The 15,272-nt window shown below is 59.0% G+C and overlaps 1 protein-coding gene across 11 annotated transcripts in view; it reads left to right on the top strand.

The window, feature by feature from the left end:
- MAD1L1 (mitotic arrest deficient 1 like 1) overlaps positions 1-15,272 on the top strand; it is a 315,176-nt gene that overhangs the window by 191,180 nt on the left and 108,724 nt on the right. For all 11 annotated transcript variants that reach the window (XR_003436929.1, XR_003436928.1, XR_003436930.1 and 8 more), the window contains one exon: positions 4,254-4,310. Coding sequence is in view for 8 of the 11 variants with exons in the window: in XM_027125595.1 (XP_026981396.1) it covers positions 4,254-4,310 (57 nt within the window). In the remaining 3 variants the exon portion in view is untranslated. The remainder of the gene's footprint in view (positions 1-4,253; positions 4,311-15,272) is intronic.

The raw sequence follows: 15,272 nt of genomic DNA, 5'->3' as shown, positions 1-15,272 counted from the left end.
CATGGAAAACAGAAGGCAGGCAAACAGGGAGAAAATAATAGCAGAGACCCGGGCTCTGGGGATCCTCTGCGGTTGGACACGGATCTGACGTGCAGAGGCCACAGGCAATGGGCGAGGGCCACGTTCTATTTTTAGTTTTTCGAGGCCCCTCCATACTCTTTCCCGTAGTGGCTGCACCAGCTTACATTCGCACCATCAGTGCACAACACATTCTTCAACACTTGCTGTCTGTTGTCGTTTTGATAATACCCATCCTAACAGGTGTGAGGTGATATCTCTGTGGTTGTGATTTGTATTTCCCTGATGGTTAGTGATGTTGAGCATCTTTTCATTTACCTGTTGGCTGTTTTGATTCTTCGGAAAAACTTCTGTTCAGATCCTGTCACCATTTCTTAATTGGCTTTTGGGTTTTTGTAACCATTCAGTTGTATGAGTTCCTTATATATGTTGGATATTAACTCCTTGATGCACGGTTTGCAAATATTTTCTCCCATTCCATAGGTCACTTTTCATTTTGTTGTTTCCCTTGCTGTGCAGAAGCTTTTTAGTTTGTTTTTTTCTATTTCTGTCAAAAATGCCAGTGGAATTTTGATAGAGATTACATGGAATCTGTAGCGTGCTTTGGGTAGTGCGGGCAGTTGAACAGTATTAATTCTTCCAGTCCACGAACACGGGATGTCTTTCCATTTATCTATGTCATTTCCGTGTCTGCTTTCAGTGTCTTTTGAGTATATGGATCTTTTACCTCCTCGGTTAAATTTATTCCTAAGTATTTTATTGTTCTTTGACGCTGTCGTAAATGGGACTGTTTAGTTTCTTTTTCGGATGGTTCATTATTAGCGTATAGAAATGCAACTTATTTTTGTATGTTGATTTTATACACTGCAACTTTACTGAATTTGTTCATTAATTCTGACAGGGTTCCTGTGGAGTTTTTAGGATTTTCTATAAATAAGATCATAACATCTGCAGAGCAACAATTTTACTTCTTCCTTTCCTCTTTGGATGCCTTCTGTTTCTTTTTCTTGTCTGATTGCTCTGGCTAGGACTTCCACTACTATGTTGAATATGAGTGGTGAGAGTGGGCATCCTTGCCTTGTTCCTGATTTTAGAAGAAAAGCTTTCAGCTTCTCACGGTTGAATATGACATTAGCTACGGGCTTTATTATGTTGAAGTACATTCCTTTGGTACCTAATTAATTTTTGTCATGAGAGGATATGAGTTTTGTCAGATGCTCTCTCTGCATCTCTTGAGATAATCGCGTTATCCTTCGTTGTGTTAATGTGTATCCCGTTGATTGATTTGTGCATGTTGAGCCATCCTTGCATTCCATGGATAAATCCCACGTGACCACGGTGTATGATCCTTTTAATGTGCTGTTGAATTCAGTTTGCTAGTATTTTGCTGAGGATTTTTGCGTCTGTGTTCATCAGGGATATTGGCCAGTGGGTGTTTTGGTTTTTGTCTTTTTTTTTTTTTTTTCTCCTGTCTGACTTTGGTATCAGGGTAATGCTAGGCTTGTAAAATTAGTTTGGAAGTGTTCCCTTCTCTTCGATTTTTCTTGGAAGAGTTTGAAAAGGATTGGTATTAATACTTTTTTAAATGTTTGGTAAAGTCACCAGTGAAGCCATGTGGTCCTGGGCCTTTCTTTGTAGGGAGGTTTTTGGTTTTCTTTTTTAACTGATTGATTTTTCTTACTCTTTACTGGTCTGTCCATATTTTCTGTTTTTTTAACGATTCGTTCTTGATTATTTGTATATTTCTAGGAGTTTATTTCTTTTAGGTTGTCCAGTTTCTTGGTGTATAATGTTGATCACAGTAGTTCTTGAGTCTTTGTGTTTTTATGGTATCCTTGGTGATTTCATTTATGACTTTATTTATTTGAGCCTTATCTTTTTTCTTAATTAGTTTAGCTAAAGGTTTGTCAATTTTGCTTATCTTTAAAAAAAAACAACAACAAAACAGCTCCTAGTTTTGTTGATCTGTTCGGGTCTGAGGGTGGTTGTGTCTCAGTCCACGTTCTGTGAGGGGCTAACAGCTGAAAACTGCTCCTTCACCTTGTGGCGCTCCCAGCCCAGACCTCTGCTCCAGGTCACACGGCTGGAACGCAGAGACGTTGGGATTCATCTCTCTTGTCTGGCTTCACCCCTGCAGTGGCCTGAGTGGCCAGGAGGGCTCGTGAAGACAGATCTGCTGGGTCCTCCCCAGCTCTGGGGCGTGGGGGGCTGAAACGTTGCACTTCCCACAAGTCCCCAGGGGTGTTGCAGCTGTGGTCCTAGGCCCATCACCTGCAGGGTAACCACACTAGCTGTTGAAGCCAGGACGGGGTCCAGGTCCGCTGTGGAAGTACCACCGTGGCCCTGTGAGCACCAGTGGGGCCTGGCGGGCTCTGGGTCTGGGAGAGGTATCGGCTGCTTCAGCTGCAGAGGTGGGTTCTGAGGGGTGAAGGCCTCCGTCCTGCAGGCTGCCCAGGAGCCAGGACTTCCCGGCAGAGCCTCGGCTCCAGGCCGAGCCCGGCACGTGCGCTGCCTGCCTGCTTACGTGCCGACGTGCTCTGCGGCCATGGGAAGCGTGGCTCACTCCTGCCTTCAGGCTGACGTCCATGTGGGGAGGCGCCCTCTCTGCCCCTCGGGGCTGCTGCCAGGTGGAAGCGGTGTGTCTATGGGCCGTTGCCTGGACGGGCCCCTGTCAACCGGCCGGCTTCCTCGCCTCTTTTATCTTTCCACTTGGTCACAAGCCTGTGTGTGAAGTGGAGCCGAGAGGCAGGGGGCCTGAGACTCTGGTCTCGTTCTGTCCGTGAGACCTGCAGCCTTGGGCTTTGCGGCCTCCTGTCCTGCCTGCACCCGGCTGCAGGGACGGCTTCTCCCCTGCGCCTGGGCTCCTGCGCTCCTGCGCTGGCGGGTGCTGGGCAGCAGTTCTCACTCAGAGATCAAAGTGGCCACGCGAGGTCTCAGTGCCCCCTTTGCTGTCACACGTGGTGCGTGGGCCGGGGGCTCGCGCCTGGGGTCTGGCAGGAGTGTGATGCCCCCGGACGGCCTGACGCAGCCCTGCGGTCACGGGTCCCCTCCCGCCTGCTCCGGGGTGTGCTGCCCCCGGGACGGCCGGTTCCCTTCCTCCTGTCCGCCCCCCCAGCCCCGCCATGTGCCTGCCCCCCCAGCTCCACTGCACCCAGCCTGGCCAGGGCGGGACGTAACCGTGAGGGATCGTGCCTCCCCGAGGCTATTCCAGGAGGCCGTCCCTTCAGGAAGCGCCCGGCCTCGGTCACGCGAGCAGCCGTGAGGAGCGGCTGACGGTCAGCCTCTGACGCGGCCCACGGCCCCGCCAGCCCCCTGCTCCCTGGGGTCCTCGCTGCAGGCGGAGCCCCCCGTTGAAGGCTCGCCCCGCGGGGTCCCCGTCGTCACCGCCGCCTCAGGATCCTGAGTGCAGAGTGAGCACCAGGTGGGCGGCCGCCACGTCCTCGCTCTCCTCTCCCAGGGGAGGCGACGGCCCAGGGCGGCGAGGGCTCAAGCAGGGTCCCCGGGGGTACGCGACGCCCACACCCCGTGCCGGGCGTCCGAGGGGCGCGTGTGGACCGCAGCTGCTCCGGTCCTCCGACACTGGGTGCTGTCGGCCTTTAATTTCCCGCGTGACTGGGCCGTGGAGCAGCTTCGCGGGCACGTCTTCCCCGGCGAGGCCTCCGCTCACACGGTCTCTCTCCTGTGCTCCGTCCTGCCGTGGCCCCAGGGGGCGGGGCTGGGGGCGGGGCTGGGGGCCGGCGCGGTGGGGGCCACGCCTCCCGTTTCCTTCCTTCCGATCCGAGCCCTGTGCTGCCTGCGTGTCGTGGATGCCGGGAACCCACTGTTTCCGGGGTTTCGTCTGGTTTTCTGGCTGGTTCGGGAGGGAGGGTAAATCCAGCGCCCGCTGCTTCATCTTGTCCCCCTTGCGGCTCGACGACTGTGTCCCACCCCCGCCGTCCTGGTCCCCTCTTGAGGAGTGCTGTGGTTGGTCAGTGCCTCCTGCCTGCTGGACTGTGGCCCGGTCCCCGGCCTCTTACCAGGGGCGCTAAGACTGCAGCCCGAATCTCTCTCCCCTTCAGGCGCCAGGCTTGGGGCGGACTTGGCGAGTTATCACGTTCCTGCGGCCCCTCTTTCCAAACAGTGGGAATTCGGGGTCTCCCCCGGCAGCAGTGGATGTGGCAGAGGTGGGGGAGGGGTGGTCGCTTCGGCCCCAGGAGGAGAAAGCCCACTGACCTACTTTCTGTCTTGTCTTGAAGGCTCAGCTGTCACAGGCCCTGGAGGAGCTGGGAGGCCAGAAACAAAGAGCCGACATGGTGAGTCCCTGAGGCACACGCCTGGTTGGTGGCCCTGGTGGCCAAAGGGAAGCCCGGCCTGGGTACCTTAGAGCGTCGGCACCTGCCCTGCAGGCACAGGCGTGTGGCCCCCTGGCCGTGGCCAGGCCACACACCCACCCCCTCCACCCCTGGCACAGACTGCGGGGCTCCCCCCGGCCGGCTCTCAGGTGGGGACGGTGGTGCATCTCCTGCTCAGGTCACAGCCACACGACACGCTGACCCCACGGGCCCCGGAGCGTGTGCACGCTGAGCACAGGGCTCTCCAGCCTCGCGTGGCTACTGTGTGGCACGTTTGTTTCTCTGCTGTCGCTGTGGGCTGCCTGCTGATGTCAGATCACGTCCGCCCCGCCCTCCGTGCAGCCGGGGAGCCCTTACCTGGGCGCGTGCAGACACGGCCCCGGAGCCCTGGCTGGCGCCCCCGTGCCTGGAGGGTCCTTACCACCCACTGGGGGACAGAGGGACTCGGCCTTCTGGCATCCTCATCCTGTAGAAACCGTGAGCCGCTCTGGCCCTGGTCTGGGCGCTGAGGGGATGAAGCCCCAGGCACAGGAGGGCCACAGGTGTGGGGAGGGGAGGGGCATCTGCTCACGTCATCGGGTTGCTCTGCCCGGGCCACACGCCAGCCGGGTTGAGGGCACCCGGGAAGCTGCCGTGAGCACTGGGACTGGCGGCTGGAGTCGGGCTCCTGTCTCGGTGTCGGCGCCGCCCAGCCCCGCCTCTCGTAGGCATGCACAGTGGGGATGACCGCCGGGTGGAAGAGACACATCCTTGAATTTGCTCTGTCCACCGCTGCTGCGACCCTCAGTGTCGGGGGCTGGGTGAGGAATCGGGGGTGGGGTGGGATGGGAGGATCGGGGAGCGCGGGTTCGGGGGAAGCGTGGCGGTCTGAGAGGCAGTTGTACATTGGGCTGTGGGGGCTTTTGGGCGTCCGGAGTCCCCAAGTCAAGGCCAGGAAGCACCTGGGTGTTCCCGGTGGGTAGGTACCCAGCGAGCCAAGCCCTGCCTGGCTGCTCCAGTCCCAGGCATCTGTCCTGGGGGGCAGTTCCACTCAGAGTCAGAGAAGGACATGTCTAGCGAGGGACCCTAGGTCCCGTGTGTAAGGGCAGCCGTGAGAGGAGCCCAGAGCTTCCCGGTGATGGGATTTCATCAGTGAGCCTCTGAGAGCTGTTTCCTGGGGCAGCAGGGGCACGTCTGGGCCTGCGAAGTCCTAGGGGTGGGAAGGCAGCCTGACTGCGTGCTGGCTGAGGGAGGGGGCGCCTGGAGCAGCGAGCGCAGCTGCCTGGCCTCCAGACCCGGGGCGGGAGGGGGTGAGGGGGCTTGGGGGGAGGGTGCTTCCTTCTCGTCCACCGACTTTGCCGCCCTGGGTGGGGTGGGGTGGGGTGGGGTGGGGTGGGGTGGGGTGTCGTGTCCTTGAAGCCTGATGCTTCCTCTTGATGAGGTCCTGAGGACTCAGTGATCTGTGTCTCCTCTGTCGCCCCCTCGGTGCTGGCCTGAGTTGGCGTGTGCCCTCGGGCCGTGTTTCCGTGATGTGCACGAGGCAGGAGGAGGTGCGTGGGCATCTGATGCCCGAGGCCTCAAGGCTGAGAAGTGAGGATGCCTTGGAGCTGATGCCTCGGCCCTTCCCCCGCCCTGGGGCTTGTGGATAGGAGCCGGTGCCTCCCGGGCAAGAGGGAGGACAGACCCTGCTGCACTTGGCCACTGGCTCTGGCCCTCAGGCCAGGGTGGGCGCTGAGCTGGGGAGGCCTGGGCACCCCGAGGGACGCGGGGCTGCAGGGCTGTGTGCCTTCCAGCCTGTGCTCTTTTTTAGTTTCAACCCGTATAGTTTCCGTCCCTTGTGTGAATCACCCAGGGCCTTTGAAATCCTGACACCTGGTCCCTCCTTTAGACCGATTAAGTTAGAACTGGTCGGGGGGGCCCGGGCAGGGGTGTCATTTCATGTCTTCCTGGGCAAGTCTGATGTCAGCCAGGGTGGAGAGCCTCCGGCAGGCCTGGTGTCCCCAGGCTCGGTGCAGGCCATTGGGGGACCTTGGGGACCGTGCTCCATGGGGAGCTTCGGATGAAACGTGCCTTGTCCCAGTGGTACTGACCCTGCAGAGGCGGGCAGCAGTGCGGGGCCTGGCCTTGCCTGAGCTGACGGCCATGTGCGGAGATGAGGTGCCGGCGGCCTTCGTATGCACAGGCCAGGAGCTATGGGCCCCTTAGGCTGGTTCTTTCTTGCTTGCTTTTGGGTCTGGGCTGTAGCTGTCTCCTCAGACAGGTTTTTCATCTCTGCCTTTTTTTTTTTTTTTAAACATCTTTATTGGAGTATCAATGCTTTACAGTGGTGTGTTAGTTTCTGCTTTATAACAAAGTGAATCAGCTATACATATGCATATATACCCACATCTCCTCCCTCCCACACTCCTTATCCCACCCCTCTAAGGGGTCACAAAGCACCCAGCTGATCTCTCTGTGCCATGCAGCTGCTTCCCACTAGCTATCTATTTTACATTTGGTAGTGTATGTATGTCCATGCCACTCTCCCACTTCGTCCCAGCTTCCCCTTCCCTCTCCCCGTGTCCTCAAGTTCATTCTCTGGGTCTGATCTCTGCCTTTGATGGTCTAATCTTTAGCTTATTTCGTGTTATTTCACTTCCCTCTTCTTTTTCTGAGTTAAAGGGAAAATGAGAAACGGCGGTGCCCGGGGCCCAGGAGTGCAGGTGAGCCACACTCGGTCCAGGAGCTTGTGTGAGCCCCTGCTCTCCCTCCCGAACTGGTTCCAGGGGGGTCCTGCAGCCCCCGAGGAGATAAAGGCTAGGCAGGCTCGTGCAGGGGCTGGCAGCTAGAAGCCTGACAGGTCCGTAGTCAAGCCCTCAGGGAGTGAGATTACCCAGAAAATGCATGCATTTGGTTAGGGGGAGGTTTCTGCTCTCGTGTAAACCCCTGAGGGGATGGAGAAGTAAGAAGTTGAAGAGGGGGACAGTGGCCCAGAGTGCACTGTGGGCCCCGGGGGGGGGGCGGGCACAGTCACCCCCCCACCCGTTCCAGTGACAGCCTTGGTGCCACTGGGGGCGTCTCGGGTGCTGGGAGGGCGGGGCTCCTCTGGGCCTGGACGGTGAGAAGTCTGCTTACGGGGGCTGCTGACTGTAACCCCAGGCCCTCTGTCCAGGACAGCTGCGAACGGGGCCCCGGCTCCTGTAGCATCTCTCCCACCTGCAGCTGCTGACCTGCTGTTTGCTGGCCCAGAGTCAGTTCACTAGGTAGGAAAGGCGAGAGAAAAAAAGAAAAATTTAAGCATCTTTGGCTAATTGCAGATGACAAGACAAAGGCAGTCTGACTTTTTGTTGATAATTAGCAAACATAATTAGTAAGTGTGAGCACAATTCATGTTTTTTTCTTTAAATGCAATTGATATCACAAGGAAAGACGTCCCTGGCTGTAGTTGTATCGTTGACACGCCTCACCCTAATTAGATCAGGCCGGCCATGGCTGCAGAAAGGAGTTGTTTTTTTTTTTTTTTTGCAGTACGCGGGCCTCTCACTGTTGTGGCCTCTCCCGTTGCAGAGCACAGGCTCCGGACGCGCAGGCTCAGCGGCCATGGCTCACGGGCCCAGCCGCTCCGCGGCATGTGGGATCTTCCCGGACCAGGGCACGAACCCGTGTCCCCTGCATCGGCAGGCGGACTCTCAGCCACTGTGCCACCAGGGAAGCCCAAAAGGATTTTTTTGATTCTTTTTTTTTTTTAACTAAACATGATCTTTTTTCTTTTTTTTTTAATTAATTTATTTATGGCTGCGTTGGGTCTTCGTTGCTGTGCGTGGGCTTTCTCTAGCTGTGGCGAGCGGGGGCTACTCTTGGTTGCCGTGCACGGGCTTCTCATTGCAGTGGCTTCTCTTGTTGCGGAGCACGGGCTCTAGGCACACGAACTTCCGTAGTTGTGGCTCACGGGCTTCAGTAGTCGAGGCTCACAGGCTCTAGGCACATGGGCTCAATAGTTGTGACTCACAGGCTCAGTAGTCATGGCTCACGGGCTCTAGGCACAAAGGCTTCAGTAGTTGTGGCTCGCAGGCTCTAGAGCGCAGGCTCAGTAACTGTGACTCACAGGCTCAGTAGTCATGACTCATGGGCTCTAGGCACAAGGGCTTCAGTAGTTGTGGCTCGCGGGCTCTAGAGCACAGGCTCAGTAACTGTGGCTCACGGGTTCAGTATTGCGGCTCACGGGCTCAGTAGTCATGACTCACGGGCTCTAGGCACATGGGCTTCAGTAGTTGTGGCTCGCGGGCTCTAGAACGCAGGCTCAGTAGTTGTGGCGCACGGGCTTAGTTGCTCTGCAGCATGTCGGATCTTCCCAGACCAGGGTTCAAACCCATGTCCCCTGCACTGGCAGGTGGACTCCTAACCACTGTGCCACCAGGGAAGCCCTTGACCCTAACTCTATAAAGAGTGCTGCAGTACTTTATAACTTCAGGGAGCGAGGACTGGATGTTCGTCTTCTGACTCTGGGGACTTGCCCCTCACAGACCCGTGCCACTGTCCGCCTCCCAGGGCCCCTTCCGGAAGCACTTCCCGGACAGGGAGCAGAGCACGCGCGGCCCGGCTGACTAGCTCCCGCCCCCCACTGCTCTCCTGCTTCGGTGCAGCTCGAAGCGGGCAGTGTGGTCGTGGCTACGCATGTTGAGGCTGCTGCGGGCCTCCTGATAGCAAGCGCTTTACAGCAAGGTTCTGCCACCTGAGGACAGCCCCGCAAGGCGGGTCCAGGAACGCGCAGGCCTCCCGGGCTCTCCTTCCGCAAAAGCACCAGCAGCGCTTGCTCTGGCTCCGAGGGGCTGGAGCATGGATCGCAAGGATGGTGGCGAGACCACCTGTGGCCCTGCCAGGGGCTGTGCCCACCGCAGTGGGCCTTGCTGACACTGCATCATCATCGACGCCAGCGTCGAGGGCCGGTGAATCACCAGGAGGGGGTGCGAGCCTCCATTGTTCAACGCTGGCAGCCATCGCCCGTGTGCTCCCCCCTCCCGCCCCGCTGGAGGACCCGGCCTTATCACAGTCTGCCAGCTGCTTCCCGTGAATTATTAAAAGCACCTCTGTGCGTGGTGGTGACTCATTTCACGTTCTGGATCTGTCCTGCACAACTGGAGAACTTCGTCCTTGGCAGGACTGTGGGTCAGGCTCATCGGAGGAGGTGCCCAGTGGCACCATGAGGAGTGGGCCTCCCGCAGCCCCGGGTCCCCTGCCCGGGAGCCTCTGCGCCTTCTCTTCCATCCCGGACACCTGCCTTCCCCTCCTCAACCCCGAGAGAAACGCTGATCTCTCAGGAGCCTCGCACGGAGGCGTGAGTGCACGTGTTTGAAAAGACCCGAGGGACTTGCTGGGACGTGTTGGTTGAGCCTCTGAGGTGGGCCCCTTCTCCCGCTCGCCCCGCAGAGGCCGGCTGGAGGCTGGCTGCCTCACCACGGAGGCCCTCGTGTCTCAGGACGAGGCTCCTCCCCCGGGAGGGAAGTGAGCATGCGCGCGGGGCGGGGGCGGGGCGGCGTTAAATGCGTCTCCTGTTTGGGGCAGCGTCCAGGGACGGAGCCTGTGCTGTTCTGTGATGTGCGGCCGGCCGTGCTCCCCACCTTCCCATGTGGACGTCTTCACTTCCTCCCTGTTGGGCCCCCCAGGCCCTTCTGCTGTCGCTGAGCACATGATGTCCTCTCACCCTTCCATGTCGTTCGTCATGCTGTTCCCACCTCCTGGAATGTTTCTCCAGTCCCGCAGAGCCTGCTTCCCCCTCAGGATGGAGCTAAGTGCTCCTTGCAGCGGTGCCTGTTGCTTCCCCGTTGTGCGGACGCGCTGTCGTCCCACCGCATTCGCTCGAGTGCACTCTGACCATCAGCATCGCCACCACTGTTGTCCACGGCACGGGCGTGGTTTGGGGCCTGACGCTGCAGCCACTGCAGGCTGCGTGCTGCACACGGCTCATCTCAGTTCAGTCGTGCCCCCCAGGTGGTCATTGTGGAGGAGCTGCAGCGAGCAGGCAGGTGGCCGGTGGGGCGCAGACCCTGTGAGAGCACCGTGGGCACCGCGCTGCCTCTTTACGCCAGTTAACCTGTGGGGCTGGGCCTCGCCCGGGGCCGGCACCAGGACGCGGTGATAAAGTGTGTGCTGAGTCACTGGACGCGGACGCGGAAGAACGCAGTGCGTCCCCGGGGTCTCCCAGTCTGGGCACCCAGTCTTGGGGGTTTGCCCAGTTTGCAAAGGTCTCATTAGAAAACGCGGGTGATTTAAACTTTTGCCTTGCGAGGCCCTGCCTGGCTCCTAGAGACACAGCCTGCGGAGGTGGCGGCATGACGGCTGGCCTGGGCGTGGGGTAGTGCCCGCCGTCCCTGCACGAGCACAGCTCGCAGCCGCTGTTACCGGGACCTCCGCGTGGCTTTCACACCGGACACAGCACGACCTTTTATCATTTTCCTTCTCAGCGTCTTGTTAGGTGTTCTCCCATCTTCCGTCCCAGGGAAGGTCTAGAGCTCGCTTGCCAGGTTTCAGGTGGGCCTCCTGGTGGACTCGTGCTGCGTGGACGGGTTCCCGCGGGCAGCGCCAGCTCCCTGCAGGGTCGGTTCTTCCTGTTCTTCCCGCTTGGAGCGCCCTGCGGCCACGTGCTCACAGCTTCTCTCACGACCTCACCTGAGTACGGCTGTTTTCTTCTAGTAGGCCTTGCACGTTTCTTGTTAGCTTGATTCCCGGGTGTTTTATCCTTCCTGTTACTTGCATGTTGCTTTCACCCTGCTGCTAGGTCCACTGCCACTGGGTGACCTGGGGTCGCGGGAAGGTGGGCACTTGAGACGTGGACACTGAAAACCCCAGAGGGTCACCCCCACAAAACTGTAACAGCCACAGACTAGAAACTGGCTAATTTATCTGCTAAAGTCATGGGCATAATTCCACGGGGGAAATCACGTACGACAGACGTCCCATCCCACCCTCACGCGGCTCTGAGCACGGGCTGTTCTTGTGGCTCGCAGCTGCCTCGCGTCTCCGGGGGGACCCTATTCTTGTGGCTCGCGGACGCCTCGCGTCTCCGCGGGACCCTATTCTTGTGGCTCGCGGGCGCCTTGCGTCTCCGTGGGACCCTCTCTGGCGTAGCGCTGTCTCGTCTCCCGCTTTCTTACTGTGCAGCGTTGAACGATTTGCTGCTCACCGCGCTGTTGAGTTCACAGTGTCTTCACGGCCTCCCCGTGCGTTTGCCTAGACGTGGTTTGCTCCCGGCGTCCCTGCACCCGTGGCTGAGCCACCCTGGACCATCTTTCCAGCCCCTGGTCCCCAGGGATTTTGTGAGAGTTCTCCTTCATAGCAAATGTGCCGACTCAAGCAGTGGCCTTCTAGGGTGGAAACTCTGCAGCTGGGCTTCTTTTTTTCTGAGGTGAAGGTGTGTCCCAGCTCAGGTCAGCAGCTGGGTGAGCCAGTGGTGGCTGCCTGCGGCCTGTTGCACCGGTGTGTCCTTCTAGGCTGGGATGGAAATTGACAAGGGAGGTCCATTTCAGACCCTCCCACCCTCACCAGGAAGCAGCAGCCCCTCCAGAGACCTTCCTGGGTGCTTGACAGGTCCAGAGCTGAGCAGAACAGTGTGCTTTGACCAGGATTCCCCTCCTGTTTGTTTGTTTTTTTCTAATTAATTTTTATTGGAGTATAGTTGCTTTACAGTGTTGTGAGGATTTCTGTTCTGCTCTCAGCATCCTGTCTTCTCTGGGAGCCCTGGGAGCCCTGCCAGATGGGGGCTCTGGGGAGGAGGCAGCAGCCTGGATCCCTGGGCTGAGGGCCCTGTGTGGGCACCTCTGGGAGCCCGGGCCCTCAGCCCCATCATGACTGTCTGTGGGGCTTGACAGGGGCTGGGCTCCTGTGGTGAAACTTGTGTGCAGCTCGTGTGCATGAGCACCCTTGCCTGGTGCTCAGCCGTGGCCGTGTTAGTTAGAGTCGCTGTCGGGGGAGGGAGAGCACGTCCCCTGCTCCCCACACTGGCTGTTGCTTTGTGGGACTGGGTACCCGCCCCCCGCCCGGGCATGAGCTGCCACCCTCTTGAATTAAACTGAAGCTCACGGTCTCTATTTGGAGGTCATGCTGTATTAGCGAGCTCTCCTTGGGGACCGTTAGCATTGACATCTTATGACACGGCGAGGGAGGGGCCTTGTCAGCAGAGGGACGCAGGGCAGTGCAGGTGGCAGGTCCCCGCGGGGCCCGGGCTGTGCCGGAGCAGCACTCTGCTGGGGTGACCATGCCTTCCTGAGGGCTCTGCCCAGCGCCCCGTGGACCCAGAGACTGCAGCCTGGCTGTGGGGAGCAGGCACTGGCCCCTCTCCTGGTCCCTCTCGTTCTTCCTCGTGCTTCAGTCTTCGGCCCGAGGGCCTCGTTTCTCCCGCGTATGCAGTCGGCTTTGCGGGGTCCTCAGGGGCCCCCTGCCCACCCCGTGCCGTGGCCTCTGGCTGCCTCGGCCTCCCGCACTCCTGGCTCTGCCCCTCCCCCTGGCTTGTGCTGCGTCCTGGACTCTCCTCAGACCGGGTGCCGGGTCGGCCTCGTGGTCCCCGTCTCTCTGGGATCCTGTTCGTGTTGCCCGCTGTTCAGTGCTTGTTCCAGGAGGGAGGCTCGGTGGTATCCCAGGTCCCCCGTCGTGGCCAGAAGCACTGTCGCCTGGCTCTGGTGTGAGCGAGGAGGCCGGCAGGGCACAGTCACCGGCCGGCCTGGGCTCATCTCCGTGTCGTGGAGGATGTGGCTGTCGCTCTGGGCCTTGGGGGGGCCGGGGGGGGGCCAGTGGGCCAGGTGAAGAGGCACGGAGGGGTCTGTTTGCACAGCGGCCCGACTCCCTGTCCCGGCGTGGGGCACGGGGCGAGGCGGGGGGGGCGGTTTTCCGGGGGCGGGACTGGTGCTGGGGCACCCAAAGCCTTCATGCAGCCCCTGGTAGGCAGCCCAGCCGCGGGGGGTCCTGCCCCCTCCCCAGGGCCCTTCCAGAAAGCTCTGCTCTGGCCCTGCTGTTCCCCGGCTCCCTGGAGCGCCGGCGCGTCTTCCAGAAGGTGCTGGACAGTGCGTTGCTGCTTTAGAGTCGCCCCAGCACAGAGACTCGTGAGAATCAGTTGACGAAACCAAAGTCGGTGTACCCTGGCACGCTTCCTACTTTCCCGGTTTTCACGCCTCCGCGCCTTTGCCCTCTGGGTCTGGGTCCCACTGGGTGCCCCTCCTCCTCCATCTGGAACCCCCTCCCTGCATGCCCGCTCTTACCTCTCCTGGGGCCAGCCCTTGGCATCCCAGGAGGATGTTCCATGCGTAGGTGCCTCCACTGCCCCTGAGATAGCGGCCTGTCTCCCCCCCGGGCACAGACTCAGTTCATTTCTCGTCGCATATGTTGCCCTGTGGTCCAACCCTGCTGCAGATGGAGGGTGAGGGTCGACCCAGACAGTCCCTCCGAGGAGAACCAGCTCTCAAGGGCCCTTGGGTCCTCGATGGCCGTGGAGACTTGGAGTGGGCTGGAGAGGTCGCTGTGGCAGACGTCCTGGACGGCAGGAAGGCCTTTGCCTCCGCCAGTCTGGGGGGCCTTTGCAGGTGCTGCCCCCAGGGCTCTTCCTCAGGGGACGGAGTTGAGCGGGAGGGAGATTCAGGCCGTGGCGGTTTTGCTCCGTGCACGTGGCCTGGCCACCAGGTGAGGCTGGCCCGTGAGACCCAGCACCCTCTGATAGCAAACTCTTTGTCGAGTCCCCTTCCTTTCCCATCTGCACATGGTTTTACAAATGTCAGTTTTCAGTAGTGTCTACATGTAGGACAAAGAGGAAACAAAGGAAAAATAATTTATAGCAGTGTATGTTTCATCATGGAGATGAAATTCGGAAACGAGGGGAGGCCTTCAGGGAGGAGGCGGCTCTAGCTGGCGGGAGTGTGGGCTGCGGTGCAGGTGACCCCAGGAGACGCTCTCCTTTGGAGTGCTGTCCACCGGGGGTAAATCTGCTGTTGGACGGGTACCGCCGCGGAGCTCTCGGCCTTCAGTCATTGAGCAGCGCCCTCAGAAGAGGCGGTCCAGTTAGGCCTTGTGTTCTTTTTCTACAAACAAACTTCAAATACGGACTGCTGTCAGTGAAGTACGAAATAGGTAGTAGCAGAGCGCGGTGTGGATGTGTTTCCCGTGCTCCCTTGTCTTCTTCCTGTGCCAGGGCAGCCGCTAACCAGCCCTCGTGCTTCCAGCTGCAGCCGGGCCCGGCCTGAGGGGGTCCCACCCCGAGACGCGTGGGGGGCTGGGGAGGGGCGGGCCACTGTCAGTGTGTGTGTACAAGTATGGGTGTGAGTGTGATAAAGTTGAAGGCACGTTAGTTATGAGTCCAAGGTTACCGGTCAGACTAGAAGGGCCTGGTTTTCTGCTTCGAACGCTGTGCTGCAGGTCAGCATTTCCCTCTTCCCTCCCGGAAGCCATCCAGAAGTACTGAGAAGAGTGAAAACCACAAAGGCAAACTGAAATTTGGGCAGAAAAGAAATACAGCTAAAGCCCAAGCCTCCACAGAGGAGGAGAAGGGCCCCCAGCCCGGAATGAGCAGGGGGTGTGCAGGGAAGGAGCCCCGGGCCAGGCTGGCGGGGCAGCGGGGTGGGCGGGGCTGCGGTGGTACGGGAGGGGGAGGGGAGGTCTCAATGCCCCTGAGCTGGCGGAAGGCAGAGGGAGGCAGCGAAGGCGAACGGAACTCACACCAGACCCTTTGTTGGGATTTAACGTCAGAGGAGATGCCCGTGGTTTCCTCCGTGTAGCCTTTGTACAAAGCCAGACTGAATAAACCTCATCATCGACAATGAGTAATAGAGGCAGCATCACACGGTTTCATAAAACCAGAAATTGTGTAGAAAAACAAATAACGGGGAAAATTCCACAGAAAACAAGTTGACACTGAGCAGGTGAGAACTGTACCTGAACATTTTGCCAAGAAATAAGACTTGGCAATCGGGTAGAATCCATGAAGCT

Source organism: Aethalodelphis obliquidens, unplaced genomic scaffold (assembly GCF_003676395.1).
Source record: "Aethalodelphis obliquidens isolate GAN/ISIS:26980383/991018 unplaced genomic scaffold, ASM367639v1 scaffold30, whole genome shotgun sequence".
Taxonomy (NCBI): Eukaryota; Metazoa; Chordata; class Mammalia; order Artiodactyla; family Delphinidae; genus Aethalodelphis; species Aethalodelphis obliquidens.
The sequence above is the reverse complement of the archived record's forward strand: the minus strand, read 5'-3'. Positions and strand labels throughout refer to the sequence as shown.